This window comes from Aythya marila, assembly GCF_965140915.1.
Source record: "Aythya marila genome assembly, chromosome: 3".
In the NCBI taxonomy this organism is placed as follows: domain Eukaryota; kingdom Metazoa; phylum Chordata; class Aves; order Anseriformes; family Anatidae; genus Aythya; species Aythya marila.
The window spans coordinates 112,091,774-112,106,656 of NC_139044.1; the positions used below are offsets into that span (position 1 = coordinate 112,091,774).

Below are 14,883 nucleotides of genomic sequence, written 5' to 3' on the forward strand. Positions count from 1 at the left end.
TGGTTTAAGCTCATCTCTTTCTTTCTTTGTAAAAGGATGCAGTTGTAGAGTCACAGATATGGGACGAACCTATAGAGCCCTTGGACTCTGTATGGAGGCCATTATGGGCAACACAAAAGGTGGTGGCCTTCCTCTCCAGCGTGCTGCACTGGATGCTTCACACATGGCCAGCAGCACTTTGTCCAGGCTAATTCTCCTCTGGAGATGCAAGAGGATCACCCTTTCCTGAGCTACATAAATACAGACTTGGGAGAAGCTTTAACATATAGCTACTCATAGAGAATTTTTATAGGAAGTACAAAATATGTGTCCACTAACGCCAGGATAGCCACCCAGGAAATGGCACTTATTTCTTAGAGAACTAATTGTGAGGCATATTTTAACTCAAGCAATGTATTTTCCCATCTTTTGTTCCCAGACACTACTGATTGGTTTCGCTGAAATGTTGATTAAAAAAACTGTTTCACGTTAAGACAGACACCATCGTGAGAAATTTCAGCCCAACTGGCTCATATTTAATAATGTGCATATGGCGTGATAGCGGCATACGGGACAAGTCAACTAATTAAATCAGAATTATTTTATTCAATAAATTATGGTTAGTATTTCTAATAATGTTGCAGCTAACTGAGAAGTTTTAAAGCATCCTTGGAAACTTTGATTGAACGTGACTTAGGCGAAGGCACTCGCTTAATTTCAAACCCCGGTGTCACACGGTTCATTGCAATACGCAGGACTGCTCGGAGGTACTTCACACATCTGAAAATAAAAATACAGGTGAATGTGCGAGACAGATGAAGGAGAAAAAAAAAAAAAGTCAGGTCTCAGAAAATCTTCTGGATTGTGTGGGTGACCTTCCCACAAGCAAAAGTAGAATACAAAAGAGAATCAACTATTGAATATTATTAAGTGGGACTCTGCACCGTGGGTTTCTTCTGTACTTAGCCGCTGCGCAGAGTTGGGAAGCATCTGAGTTAAAATTTGCAGCAATTCAAAAGTCTGAAACAACTTGACATCTTAATTTCATATGTAAGAGTGGTGCTTTCACGGTGACTCCATTAGGCTCTGCAAGAGGATAATTGTACTTTACCAGTTTAGAGGGAGGTGTGTACTGGGGGATGAAGGACTGATGAACTTTAAAAGTGCCTTTGAGAACAGTAAGAGAGAAGAACAAAACCAGGAAAGATTTCCTCATTTTTCTTTCCCTAGCCTTGGAGGTATGAAGAAACGTGACTTATCTATAAATAAGGGGAATGTATAAATAAAAAACAGTCTCCAAACCTGAGCCTAAAACTGATCTCAGTGTTGCTTTCCATTGACAGATAACAAATATGCTCCTGCAGTCACTCTCAATGGGTTCATCTTTATTCTTGGAGGAGCTTATGCACGGGCAACCACCATCTATGACCCAGAGAAAGGCAATATTAAAGCAGGTCCCAACATGAACCACTCCAGGCAGTTCTGCAGGTGAGAAAAAACATTCAAATTGAATTACCGGTGCCTTAACATTTTCTGCTAATAAATACACTAATGCTGCCTAATAGTGAAGGGGCAGGGGAAGGGAGGTGTGTACCGTCTGGGGTTTTAAAGTACGTGTTTAAAGTCCTCTAAACTACGTGTTTAGGGGATGCAACATTTTTCAAAGTGTACTTCTAGCACCTTGCTGTGGTTCATGCGTCTCCTGATATTCAGGCAGTGTGTGTCGAGGGCAGGGCCATGCACAGGGCTCCTCCAGCTGAGCACAGTCACCCTGTTTTCCTCACTTTGCCCCATGTAACCAGAGGATGAGAAGTAAAGGCTGTAAGAGAGACTGCCATCATGTGGGACTGGATTTTGTTATCTAGCCAAAAGAGCCTTGAAAGGGAAAAAAAATAGCACCGCACACTGATATTAATTATTATTTATTGCGTGTCTTCGATTGCTTTTTGGGCTCGCTTCCCTGATCCCAGTCACAGGTTTAACAAACTTCCCAAACTGGCAGACAAAAATAAAACTTGGCAGCCCTCACAGGTACTGGCAGGACTTAAAGGCCTTCTAAAAAGTATTGCATTACTGGTATGGAGAGCAGAAAGGCTGGCTGCTTTCAGGCATCACCTAGCGCCAGCCCTTTGTGGAGCACCTACCCGTGCTGGGGGCTGGCCGAGCTACCTGTGCCGTGCCAAAAAGCCATCGCTGGCTGGGGGCCCTGCACAGGGACAAGAAGACCCATCTCCCCTTCCCAGCTGGGCTTGGCAAAGGCTTGGTGTTTATTTCCACAGCAGCAGTGTCTCGAGGCTCTGAGCAAAGCCATGGCTGGAGGGGTTGTGCCTTGTGGGCAGGGATAGAGAAGTGGGGTGGCTGCAGGGCCACCAACAGCCCCATGTCTCCAGTCCCTGTTGGCCCGCTCCTTAGACAAGGGACACCTCTCACACCTGTCCTACAGCAGAAAAGTGCCTCCGTGTTTCAGCTTGTGGTTAATTTTTGCTTTGGTGGAGGAAAAAAAAAATATTTTTAAGAAAGCACATTCCATTTCTCTCTTTTTGCTGTTTGTTTTTCTTGTTTTCTCCCTTTTTTGCTTCCTTTTATTAATTTAAGGAGCGCCCTCTCTTGGCTGCTGAAGCCAATTCTTGTTGTTTCAACCAGGGGACGTTAGCAGAGCATCACACACAACCACTTCCCAAGGTTTCTGACACTAAGGGATGCTTTGTTCTGCACCCCACAAAGAGCAAACCTTCTGGTTGATGAAGGAAAGTTAAAAAAAGACAGTGTCCCACTTCCTAGCTGTTGCTTCAGCACCGTGATGGTTATACCAATAAATTGGCTTGGCTTAAGCAGAATATGACACCCGTCAATAAAAAGTAACTTCAAACTTTTAAAGGATTTTTTTTGCCAAAGCCTAAAGCAATCATCAGCACAGGGGGCTGGAATCCTACATTTACAGCGGGATAGTCACCAGAAATAGGAATAGTAAAATACATCCTATTTGATGCCAAAAATAAAGGCACTATTTAAAAAATTTCTAAATGTGCTGGGACATGTTCAAGGAAAAATATTTTGGCCAAAAAGAGATGTGAAAGCCACAACAGAGACTAAATAAAGCAATAGGCATGGAAATAGGAAAAAATGGAAGCTCAACAGAAACAAATACCAGGTATGGGTTAAAAATTGGCTGCTGCTAAAAGCAGATGAGGGAACCATTGAGGTACCGATGGCCAGTAGGAGCAAAAAGAAAAGCACTTTTAACCTGTTAGGATCAAATCTATAATTTTAATCTGTTATAAAATCATGTGGCTGATGGAGTACTGAAGTGTAACAGAATGATCTGATGGGTATTTCTCATCTGCATTTGGAAAGAAGCAAGAATGTTTGGTTCCATCTTATACTGTGCGTGGACCAACAGCAGGTATGGCTTGCAGCAAGGAGAGATGTGAAAAAGGTCAGAAATGACGTTCTCAAATCAGGTAAACTGGCCATCCTACTCACAGGCATCTTTGGGACTTGGCTGAGAAGCTGTTGGAACCACTAATGTTGATTTTTAATAACTCTTGCAGTTCGGGGGCTTCCAGATGGATGAGGGCACTGCCAAAGTGTTTCCCGTATTTTGAAAAGGTGAAAGGCAGAATCTTAGCGCAGCAATTAATTTTGCAAAGTATCATCATCAGGCTAAGTAGTCTCATTTAGCCTGGTGGTGGTCCTTTGCAAAATAACAGAGCGGTTAATTTGGGATTTCTTCAACAAATAACTGGATACTAATAATACAATGAACAGCCATCGACGCATTTTCCTGGAAAATGGGTCTTTGTCAAACAAACCTGCATTTGCTTCGGCAGTAGGAGTTGGGTTGTTTTGTTTTTTAATAAAACACGCCTGGCTGCTAAAGACAACTGTGATGGTATAATATAGCGCGATCTCTCCCAGGTATTTGGCTGGTATTATATGGAATTAACAAGGCACACATTAGAGAGATTAAATCTGCTTCACTGACAGATCTCAAAATGTAGCTGTTAATGAGAAGGTATCATTGAACAAGGCCATCGCTAGCGAGCATTGATTCTTCTTCAGTGCTATTTAATATTTCCACCTACGATGCAGGTAACAGAAAATCTCCCCTGGTAAAGGTTGCAGGTGGCGTAAGGCTTGGTGGGGTTAAAAGTATTACAGAGCGAGCAATAGAGGCGGGTATCTGCCTGTCCCCATTGGGCGGTCTCAAGCCAGCAGAGGTGTTGTAAATGCTAAGCGATATCTTTAGGAAGCACGATTGCAGCTGCACCTGCCAGGGCTCCCTTCAGAAAGCCAGGCCCTCGGAGGAGTACATAAAGGAGGCCACTCGGAGCTACAAACACGAGCTCTTGTTGCAACATGGTGGGTAAAAGGTCCATGCAGTATTGGTGATAGCTTGAGCTGTAACTGGGAAATGAAAACACATGGGGAGGAAAGAGCGTAGCTGCACACAGCGTTGGCACCAGGAGGGGAGGACTCGGGTCAGCCCAGCAACGTGTGGAAATATCAGCAAAGTTCGTGGGAAAGCTGCAAAAGTGACCCTGAATTGAAAAAAAAAAAATCTTTGGCGTGAATTTTATGGAGTTTATCAAAGAAAGGTTGAGAGGTGACTTGATCAGTGGGAGCAAATGGATGAGCTTTTGGTCCTGCAGACCAAGGTGCAGCAGGGTGCAAGGGCTGGAAAGTCAAGTTGGGCATCTCAGCCTTGAAGTGAGGTACTTCCCTGACAGCAAGGATAATTAAACAGCGAACCAGCGAGGGACAGATGAACTCACCAGCACGGTGTTTTTAAGAGAAGATTAGATGTGTTTCCAAGAGAGACACTGCCTGGGGAAAAGTCTGTGGCCTGCGTGTACACAAACTCAGATTAACAGCGCACAGAGGTCCCTTCTGACCTTAGCCTGTGAGGCTACAAATTCCTCCTTCCACTCATTAGCGTGGATCACAAAATACATGATTTAAAAGCAGCAACATAAACAACTTAAAAATTAACTGCATGCTATCGATCTCCTCTCAACAGGAATCATTCAATACCAAATTTGCTGGGAAATTCTTGACCGCATCCCTTCTGGTTTTATCTGCAGTGCTTCCACACATTAAGTGAGGTTGCTCAGAGTACAGGGAAGGGAAAAGCACTTGATATTCCCTGCAAAGAACATGTGGAAACATAGAGGTCCATCAGAACTGTTTTAATATCCAGTTAAATTAAGTTTAATGAAAAACAAACCATAAATGGCTCAGCTCTCCGTATCGCACTCAATACACGAGCAGCGTGAGCACCCATTTTCAGATTAAGCCCGGCCTGATGGAAGTCAGTAAGAAATTTGTGTCGGCCTAGACCTTGCCCTTTGAGGGCTGGTGCCAAACGGGCGCTCGTGTGCCACGGGCCCCGTCTCGGTTTGGCAGCTCGCAGGGGATTTGGAGATTTGGAGGCCCTGCGCTTGGCAGCAGCGCTGGGCAGCCCTCCCTTTGCGGGCTGGCACTCTCCCTTCCTGCAATGCCCTGCAAGGGTTTATTTTTCCACGAGCAAAAAGAATACAGAATGCGTTTCTGCGTATGATTAAAAATTCCATATCCTGCTCGCTTGGCATTCAAGCAGTGTGCACACAGAAGTGTGCTACAGCGATCCTCCACGGGGTACAGCAGCAGCGTGATGGTGCCAGCAATAATTCCAGAGCAGCTAATTTAGTACCAGCAATTCCCAAAAGGTACCAGGAAAGCATTTTCTTCCTCCTCCTCTGACTGTTAACCAGTAAGATTTATTAGATGGTTCTGCCGAATGGAAATCTTTAATAAAACTTAGGCTCGGACTGAACAGCACAACAAAAACAGGGTTGGTTTGTGGATTTTTTTTTCCTCTTCTTTTTAAATAAGCCCTTGTTCTTGAACAGTGAAGCATGGTGACTCCTGCACCTAACTACCAGGCAGTGCTAACGTACGGCACCAGCTGCAGCCTCCCCCAGCTGCTTCATTTCCTCACCACAAAGTTTGTGATGACTTTGGGTGCTGGAAGGGGCGAGAGCCCAGCTTGTCTGGACAGCAGTTCCCAGGTGAAGCTCCCCAGCAGCCACACGCTGTAAGCACGCAGCGTTAGCAGCTGGAAACCTTGGTGGTCCAGAAGGGAAAAACCAAAATCTTCCGGCATATCTGCAGGAGATGTGTGGCCGGGACTGTGCTGAACAGACAGCTGATGAGAGCTGCAGCGCCAGGCTAATGGCAATAATTTCTGCAGCATGCAGGATTTCTGTGTGCATTTAAGCATAACTGATACATGCAGAGCACTGAAGCCATTACTGATGTGCGGCGGACTTTGGAATAAAACATTGCTGGTTTTCAGCAACAAGTAGCAAGGCCACAGGATGGTTTGGGATCACTAGAAAGTGCTCGCGGAGTATGGGAGAGTGTAACTGGAACTTGGCCAAAACACCCACACTCATCATCCTGCTCCAAGAAGTGGCATGATAGCCTCCTAATTGACCGTGACTAATCTGGACCCTCATTTATCCATCTAATTGTGAAGATGACACCTCTGGCAGCACAACGTGGCCACCCACGCGGGAGCCTTCCCAAGCACCGCAGCCTGCTGCCAACCCAGCTGCAAACAGCCCCAGCAGCACAGCCACCGACCTGGGATGCCACTTTGGCATCCTGGCTGCTACCACTCATGGCAACCATGGTGTTTCTCCTCACTTCCACCTCACAAATCCATGGGCAGGTTTCATGGGAAGGTCCCTGGATGAAGCAGGAGCTGCCCTGGTGAGCTGGCACCCTGCATCCTTCAGTTATGTTTGCTGTGAAACCCTTCTGAAGCCTTAGGGCGAGAAAGAAACCCACCCACTAATAAATGCAAGGTGCTGGCATGGTTTTTTGTTGTTGTTGTTTGTTTCTTCTAAACAAATTTTATGTCTATTGAACTGATAATATTTAATAACCTTTTTGGACCAACTCCAATAAACTGGTGAGTCCATGAGCACACAGGCATGAGTGAGGCGGGAGAGAAGCTTTGTTTGTAGCCCCAGAATATATTAGTTTTTTTGTGAATCAGAACAACATGCTAATTCAGCCATTTCAGATCTCTTTCACAACCCCAGATGTTACAAAACAGGATTTCTTTTTCTTTTCTTTTCTCATGTTTCCTGATAAGGCTGATGTGATCTTTAGGACTAAGCAGGAAATTTTACAAGAATAATAATAAGCAAACTTTGCTGGTGCTCCCACTGCTTGGTGCTGTCGTGGCACCGACACGGCCATGCAGAGATGTGCTGGAGCAGGAGCTCCCAGGCACTCACCTCTCAAACATCCTCTGTTTGACAACCTCTGCTTCGGGCTGCTTCCAGATTACTGCCCACCAGGAGACCTCTGCTAGAAGGTGGTGTTGAGTGAAAAGCAAAGGGCCCATAACACTCTTGAAGGGAAGGTAGCCATCAAGCCGACTGCTGGCTCCCATGTGCCAAGGCTCCATGCTCAAGCACTGTTAGGGCAGGGTTTGCTGAGACGCTGAGAAGTTCAGCGGGCAGGAAGGTTGTTGGTCTCACGTGGTTAAATAAATTGATGAAAAATTAACCCAAAGTCAACGACTCGCTTTGTCCATCAAGATGTTTAATGGGCAGCCGGCAGAGGGGGATCATCTCTGCCACCTGTGTGCTCAACCTGGGGAAGGACTGGAAGGTGGGTCCGTGGAGAAGCAATGTAGAGGGTGTCCAGCTTACACAAGCACACCAAAACATCGACAGCCAGGCACCCACCAGCCCTTCCCACACCTTGGCATCACCAGGATTTTCTTCGGAGCGTGATGTGCAGCTTGGTGGAGGTCAGCAGAAGGACTGGCCTGGAGGTGGCCGCCTCATGGGGACAGTCACAGAGCAGCCCGCTGGCACTGCTCGTGGTTTGGGCAATCACAGACCCCACGGTAAATCGGGTGACTTGCCTGTAGGGCCACAGGTGAAGGCTCTACCCCACACCCAAGGGAGCAGAAAGCAGGGTAATCATCTGCAAAACACTGAAACGTTTTCCTGGAAGGAGTGCACAGAGCGAGCTCCGTTTTGATGACGGTCACCTTCACCCGGGGTGTGCTGCTGGGTGGTGCGGGTCGGGGTGCAGTGGAGCTGGGCAGGTCACTGTCCCCGAGCTGCCGGGGGGCTGCGTCTTCCCCGGGGAGGTTGTGCGGTGCAAGGCTTCGCTCCTTCCCAGGTTCTGACAGCCTGTAATCATTTTATCGCTCAGGATTAATGGCACCGAGCAATAAACTTGCATCCTAATTATTGTAATTATTTCTTTCTTTGTACGTCAGCCTTGGTAACGATGTTTTTACAGCCGATGGGATGGAAGGGAGGGGAGAGAAGAAATATTGTCACAGTAATGAAGAGAGAGCAATGAGCGCTCGCCTTTCCACTCGCTTTCCTTAGGGTTTTCGAGCCCACTTGAGTTTCCTGTTCCCTAAGGTCCCAGAAATTAACAGTGATTGTCCTAATATTGCAAAGTAGCAGCAATCTAGGACTAAATTCCTAATTGATCTTAAGTACCTACCTCCCACTTTAGCCCTGGAGATGCCTGAATATCTCCACGTCCCCTGCGCACGTAAGTACCCACTGCACTCTCAGAACTGCCTGTTTCTTGACAGCAGGAGGAGCTCACTGTTTTTCTTAACCCCGGGCATGACTCACGAGCTAAGTGTTATGCCAATCTTATCTATGGCAGTTGTGTTCGGAGAGGGCAGGAGCTACTCTAATCACCATTTAAAATTCATACAGCCTTTCAGAGGGTGGAATTCAGCATCTGCTTCTTCCCCGATGCATTAGCACCATTCTGAGAGGCTACAACGTGGAGCTGCTTTTCTCAGCTGCTGGTCAGGAATTTCTGTCAGTGCCATAGCCCAGATGCTGGAGAACAAGAGCGGTCGTAGCCCACCCACTGCAACCCCAAATCCAGGATGCAGGCTGAGGAGGACACCAGGAGGGTGTGCTTGGCTGCTGTAAGGTGGCAGCAGCTCTGGCTTAGAGCAGCTGCTGCTGAACATGCCAGAGGAGGCTTTACTAGAAGAAATGGGGGCAGCTGAGATGCTACATAAACACCTATAAAGCACCCATGTCCCTGTTTAAGCCCTGTCAGTAGATGCCTAAGGAGATACAGGGCACCTAGGGCCAGACCTCAGCTAGGCGGCACACAGCCAGCCAGCAGGGGCTGGTGGCATTGGCACCTGGACACAGTCCTCCTTCTGTCCATCTCCTTCCTCCATCCAGGTCCCGTGCTCCCTCCTGAGCCTCCTGGGGTAATGAGCAGTAAGCATGAGACAGGCTCAATATGTCAGTGGCATGGCCAAAAAGGTCTCCTTCTGTGCGGTGTCTGGTGCTGTCACCTCTGCCAGCGTCTCTACCAGTAGATTAAAATTAGCTCAGGCTGCTCATGAGCATGAGTTTTCATCAACACTGATGAAAATGGCCCCGGGCTCCAGGTTGACATTTCCTGTATTTTCCCCTTATTAATAATTCTGCAGCCAGCTCTTTGTTTTCTTTGTTCCAGTGTGTGTTTGGTTTTCCTCTTTAACTCAGCAAAGTTGCTAAATTCATCCATTCTTTTTTTTTCCTCTCATTTTGTTGAGGGGCAGCACGGTAAGGACTGATCAGCGTTTCTGCAGAGAGCCAAGGCAGCAAAGCTGCACCACAGTCCATCTCTGCCACGGGACCTCTTCCATCCAGCACATCCCAAACCATACCCCAGTTAAAATAAGCTGCCATCTCCTTCAGCCATGCTGTTAAAAAAACAAAGTGAAGTACAAACAGCAAACACTATCCTGCAGCCCCATTTCCAAGTTCACAGCCTGCTGCTCTCAGGCTATTTGAGCAGGGGTTGGAGCATCCTCCCCATGGCATCCTGGCTACAAATCCCAGCTTGTCTTGCTTCTAAATATTAACTTGTTCCAAGGCAGCGTTGGGTTCCTCCCCATAAATATCTTAGTCCTAAACCTGAACAAGTCATCTGGTTTCATTTAGGTTGCAACACAGCTCGCTGCAGCCATTTCAATACCAGCACTCCACTTCATTGCCAAGAGGCTGATTTCTAGCCCGTGTAAACTTGAGAGACCCTTCAGAGGGGCCCAGAGGTTATTAACACCCCGCTCTGGTGCAGTTTTTAATTGATAATCATCACACAGGGACACCCCCTGCGCTGAAGGTGCTGTTCGGGCTGGTCGCTTGCTCCACACCAGGCCTTGTGAGGCAACTCCTGACAGCTGCACCACCACACGCAGCCCTCCCCGTACAGCACACAGGCTCCAGTAGCACTGCTGGGACAAAACCCATGCCAATAAACATGTGTGCCTGATTTATGGGGCAGCTCATCCTGATCATCCTGTGAAGGATGCGAGGCCTGGTGTGGGCCCCGCCAGCCCTAGCTCCAGCTCCTTCAGAGACGGCTTCGTCCTCCTTCGGAGCCATCTTTCAGGATGACACTTGTTTTCCTCAAGTCCTCGTTCTTCCCAATTTCTCCCTGACGTTTCAAAAATAATTACCAGTGGTTCAGTAAGTTCATTAGCAAACTCCCTTAAGACCTTGGGCTATGTATCATCCAGCCCTGCTGATTTGTGGATAGGCTCTAATCAAGTGCTTCAAGTCTCTCTCGCCCTCCTCCTCCTTTCAGATTAACAGTTATTTTGACAAGATTCTCATTATTTCCCATTTCCTGGTGGTATCCAGGGACTAGGCTTATTTGAGTCCTCGCTGTTGTCATTGTGGGTTTATTTTTAACCTACGGCTCTGCTTCTTCACAAGGACATCAGAGCTTTGTGTTCTTCAGAAACACAGCTTTTTTCTGTGCCACTTGAGTCCCAGTTCATCCAGGGTCTTCTAGGGCTCTGTGTCTTTTGCCTTTGTCACTTCTCATTCCTCTTCTTCCCACTGCTCCAAAATCAGCCAGAAGACATAAATTTGCTTTAACCAAGCCCGAAAGGCTTACTACCCTTCTCTGTCTACTTTGATCTAGGCCACCTTCTTTGGGGCAATTAATTTCTCATCTTTCTCCCTTTTCCTTTTAAACCCCACTCTGTTCCTAGAAAGGATTTCCCCCCTCCAGACACCAACCACCACCAGCCCCATCCAGCTTTACAGGGTCTTTAAATGTCAGCTGCTTGCAGGAGATGCTCTCCCTACATCTCCTTTCGGTCTAAGATCTTCCTCTCCACAGCCCAATTTTGGTGGCCTTTTGGAACCTGCCCTTGCCCTTTTGGAAGTCAGCACCAGAACAAGGCACTGAAGATCAAGCTGACTGGCATTTTTCTTACAAATACCTTTCACACCTCTGCCCCTTCCCTACTACCAACAGCTTACTGGCCCCTGGATTAGCCCCAGCCTCATTATCCTCAATTTGCAAGAGATTTCTGAGGTTGAATACTTTCATTTTAAGCATGCAGTAAGGTTTTTGTTTTCTTTGGACATAGGATTAGAGGTGCACATCCCCGAGCGCTGCTCAAGACACGTGTCCCCCCGCATCCTTTTCTCCCACTTGGCAGCACTCCTGCCCCTTGCCTTCCAGCACAGCAGGGGGAACAAACCAGCAAAGGGGAAACCCTCGGGCAGTGAGGACAAAGCAGCAGCACCTCCCTCCTGAGAGCGGCTGGGGAAGGAGCAAAAGAGCACCTGGGGAGGGTATTCCCCCAACCCTTTTGTAGGATTCATTGCTTATCAGAAGGGTAATTGAAGCAAGGATTTACTTTATGCTACCTGAGGAGGCAGGGACCCCAAGGGGCAGCTGTGATCGCTTAGGTGTGTGTGCAAATGGTGTTATGGGACCCCTGTCCTTGTACCTTTGCTACAGATATGAGATGTTTTTGTCCTGTTTGTTGCTGCTATTTGAATGACAGACATTTACCTACCTTGAAGGACCATGAAAAAGATTAATTTGGGGGAGGGAGAGAGAAGGCAAAGAATTGCCCACATAGCTTTATATAAATAAGAAATGTATTCATAGTATATCCCTTATTATTAAATACGTGGGATTTTTTTTTTAAGCATAAAAAGAGAATTGTTTGGCAAGACCACTAACTAAAACTTTCTTTATTAAAAAATACAGCGCTGTGGTTCTCGACGGAAAAATTTACGCCACCGGTGGGATTGTTAGCAGCGAAGGACCTGCCCTGGGCAACATGGAAGCCTATGACCCTAAAACGAATACCTGGACACTTCTACCAAATATGCCGTGCCCTGTGTTTCGACATGGCTGCGTAGTTATCAAGAAGTACATTCAGAGCGGCTGACACAACCGAGGAGTTGGACGGAGAACTGTTTGTACCTGTTGAGAGCAGGCAAGGAGAACACTACTACTAATCACAAAAGCAGCAAAGACAGCCAGCCAGTGAACATATTGCTCTAAAGTCTTGAATAGTGTCTACATTGAATGTAGAAAAATCATCCTCACCTTTTGGTGAACGAGGAGCAGAGAGCTCCGTGCTATGTAAGATATTGTAACAATAATACAAGTGTGTCACTAGATGTTATAGTGGCACTTGTTCTGGACGTCGGCTTTTGGTCAACCCAGGTGCAATAGAATTTCACATATTTTTTAAGCTGGGGAAGAGAGGAAAAAAATAATCTGCATTTTACTTCTAGAGCTCAAGCTTGATTCTTAAAATAACCGTGCAGATTAGTTTTACTATTACACTTTAGGCATCAATCTATTTGAAAGGTCAAAGTGTCCTTACCACTTTGATTCCTACATTTGTTTTTAACAAATACACGCTTTTCAATACCAATGGCTGAGAGAAATCTTGTGTGACAGATGGCTTACATTGATGTCAGTCTTCCATCAGATCAAATGAATATTTCAGTTCTCTAGAGCAGAGCCCAGAAGGGGGGAAGAGGCGGGGGCTGGGGAGAAGAGGAGCCATCGGTAACACAATTCCATGTAATATGAGGGGAAAAAAAGGTCTGTTGGGCTGGATGAATTTCTGCTCCCGGCGATACTTGTGTGGGCACGCATGCATCTGTTTGCAGCGGGGCTTCTAGCATTTCCTCACGGTTCCTGCTGACGAGCAAACCTGACAGTGCTCGATCCCTGGAACACAAAAACGGTTTCCAATCCGGAGGCATCCTCCCGGTTCTGCGGATCGGGGTGGTGGCAGGGTGGCAGCATAGTGTGGGATTCCCACATTTTCAACAAGCAGAGGAGCAGATGCCTCCGGCTGCAGCTACGCACTCCGTTTTGGCTCTCAACCAAAATTCCTTACATTGGGACAGACGCCACTATCGGTTCCTTTTATGTAAAGTCTGAGAAGGTTTTTTGTTTTTGTTTTTGTTTTAAGTTTCCCCATAGGTGTGGAAATCTTACCTTATTTACAGATTTTAAACACACAAGTTTAAATCCCATGGTAGAAAAATGCATAGACTTAAGCCCAGTATAAGAGACATAAAATGATTACTATGTAGAGTTGTAAGTATATGCACAGCACAGGGGTTATATTTTTATATATATTAAAATATTGTCTATCCAGAGAGCATTGTGATGTGGAAATTCTTTATAAATTTATACATGGAAGGATAAAATGGGAGATGGAGTGGGAAACACAGAGGGGGCAGGGGAAAGATTCTTAAAGTTAACGAATAGGAAGTAACCCCAAGCTAAGGATTGCCTGATTTCTTTCCAAGTAGAGGGAAAAAAGTTGCCATTCTTGCCTTTGCAGACTCCAAACTCCAAACACCATGCCGGTAATTCAAGCAGGAGGTCCTCTACAGGGTGTGGGTGAGATCCTACAGTCAATATCTGGTTGAATTTCATACCAAATACATTCGCCTTTTTATACTGAGGGAGGTCTGCCTACAGCTTTGGGGAAATCAATGCAGATGTTAGCTAATCATCTTATTTTATTAATAATCGTTTATAAAATAAAATAAAATAAAATGAAATTTGTATCTTGCAGTATTTAAAGAAAAAAAAAAAGTGCTCAAGTCAGCTGAGTCAAGCTCTCCGGTGACTCAAGTCTCTCATTTTGACAGTGAGGTTCCAGCCTTTGTTATGCAGTTGTTTTATTTATTCTTTAAAAAAAATAATAATAAGCACAACAAAAATTATATACTAGTATGTCATTTAAAGTATTTATGTCAAACAGGGTGCAAGTGTGAACCTAACGATTGGAGCACAAGTTTCTAACTGCCTGGGGCAGGACTAATTTTAGTGTTGGTGTGTGTCTGCCTCCAAAGGAGGTGCTACCTGTCAGCAAGACCTAAACACATTCAACATTTCCAATTTAGCTTATTTCTTCATTTCTCACACTGGAACAAAACTGGCTATTTCTGTGAATAATATTAAAAACAGGGTTATCTGTAATGGTATTGTATATAGTTTATGTTTACTGTTAAGTTCTTGTTATATTATAATAAATATATTTATAGATCTAGATTCAGCATCCAGATTGGGTTACTTTTGTCACGAGTCAACAAGAAACAACTTTGCATCAATGGTTACTGCCTCTTTCATCCCGGCCAGGGATGAAATTATTTTCATTCCAGCTAGTTTCTCTTGCAAATCTCAAAATTCATTGCTAATATTTAAATGCTCAGCAGTTTCCAAAGTGCTCCCACTCTCGTTTCGGAAGAGTCCTTAGAAGTGAATTTGGATTTTATTCATCGAGAGCGTTTCTTCTTCATCTCCCTATTTCCCCAAACTTGCTATTAAGCAAAGAGCAGAAGGGCTCAAGATCATTTAGCAAACTAACTCGAAGCTTTATCTCAAAACGCTGCTAAACAGCTTTTTGCTTTTTTTTCTTTTTAGTGGAAGTTGGGATTTGCAGCGCACGGCAGCTGCGATGTCTGAAAGATGAAAGCCGCTTTTGCCCTGTGTCAGAACGGCTCTGTCTCAGGGCAGGAGCTCAGCGATTCACTGGACATGGCTTTGAATGCGTGGTTAAGAACAACCATT

The 14,883-nt window shown here is 45.7% G+C and overlaps 1 protein-coding gene across 4 annotated transcripts in view; it reads left to right on the forward strand.

Annotated features, from left to right (window-relative positions):
• KLHL29 (kelch like family member 29) overlaps positions 1-14,253 on the forward strand; it is a 388,888-nt gene extending 374,635 nt beyond the window's left edge. For 3 of the 4 annotated variants that reach the window (XM_082755983.1, XM_082755984.1, XM_082755985.1), the window contains 2 exons: positions 1,323-1,467; positions 12,043-14,253. In XM_082755983.1, the coding sequence (XP_082612109.1) occupies positions 1,323-1,467; positions 12,043-12,226 (329 nt within the window). In that variant the 3' untranslated portion in view covers positions 12,227-14,253. The remainder of the gene's footprint in view (positions 1-1,322; positions 1,468-12,042) is intronic. The other variant, XM_082755982.1, reaches the window with a different exon arrangement.
• Positions 14,254-14,883: the final 630 nt, after the last annotated feature.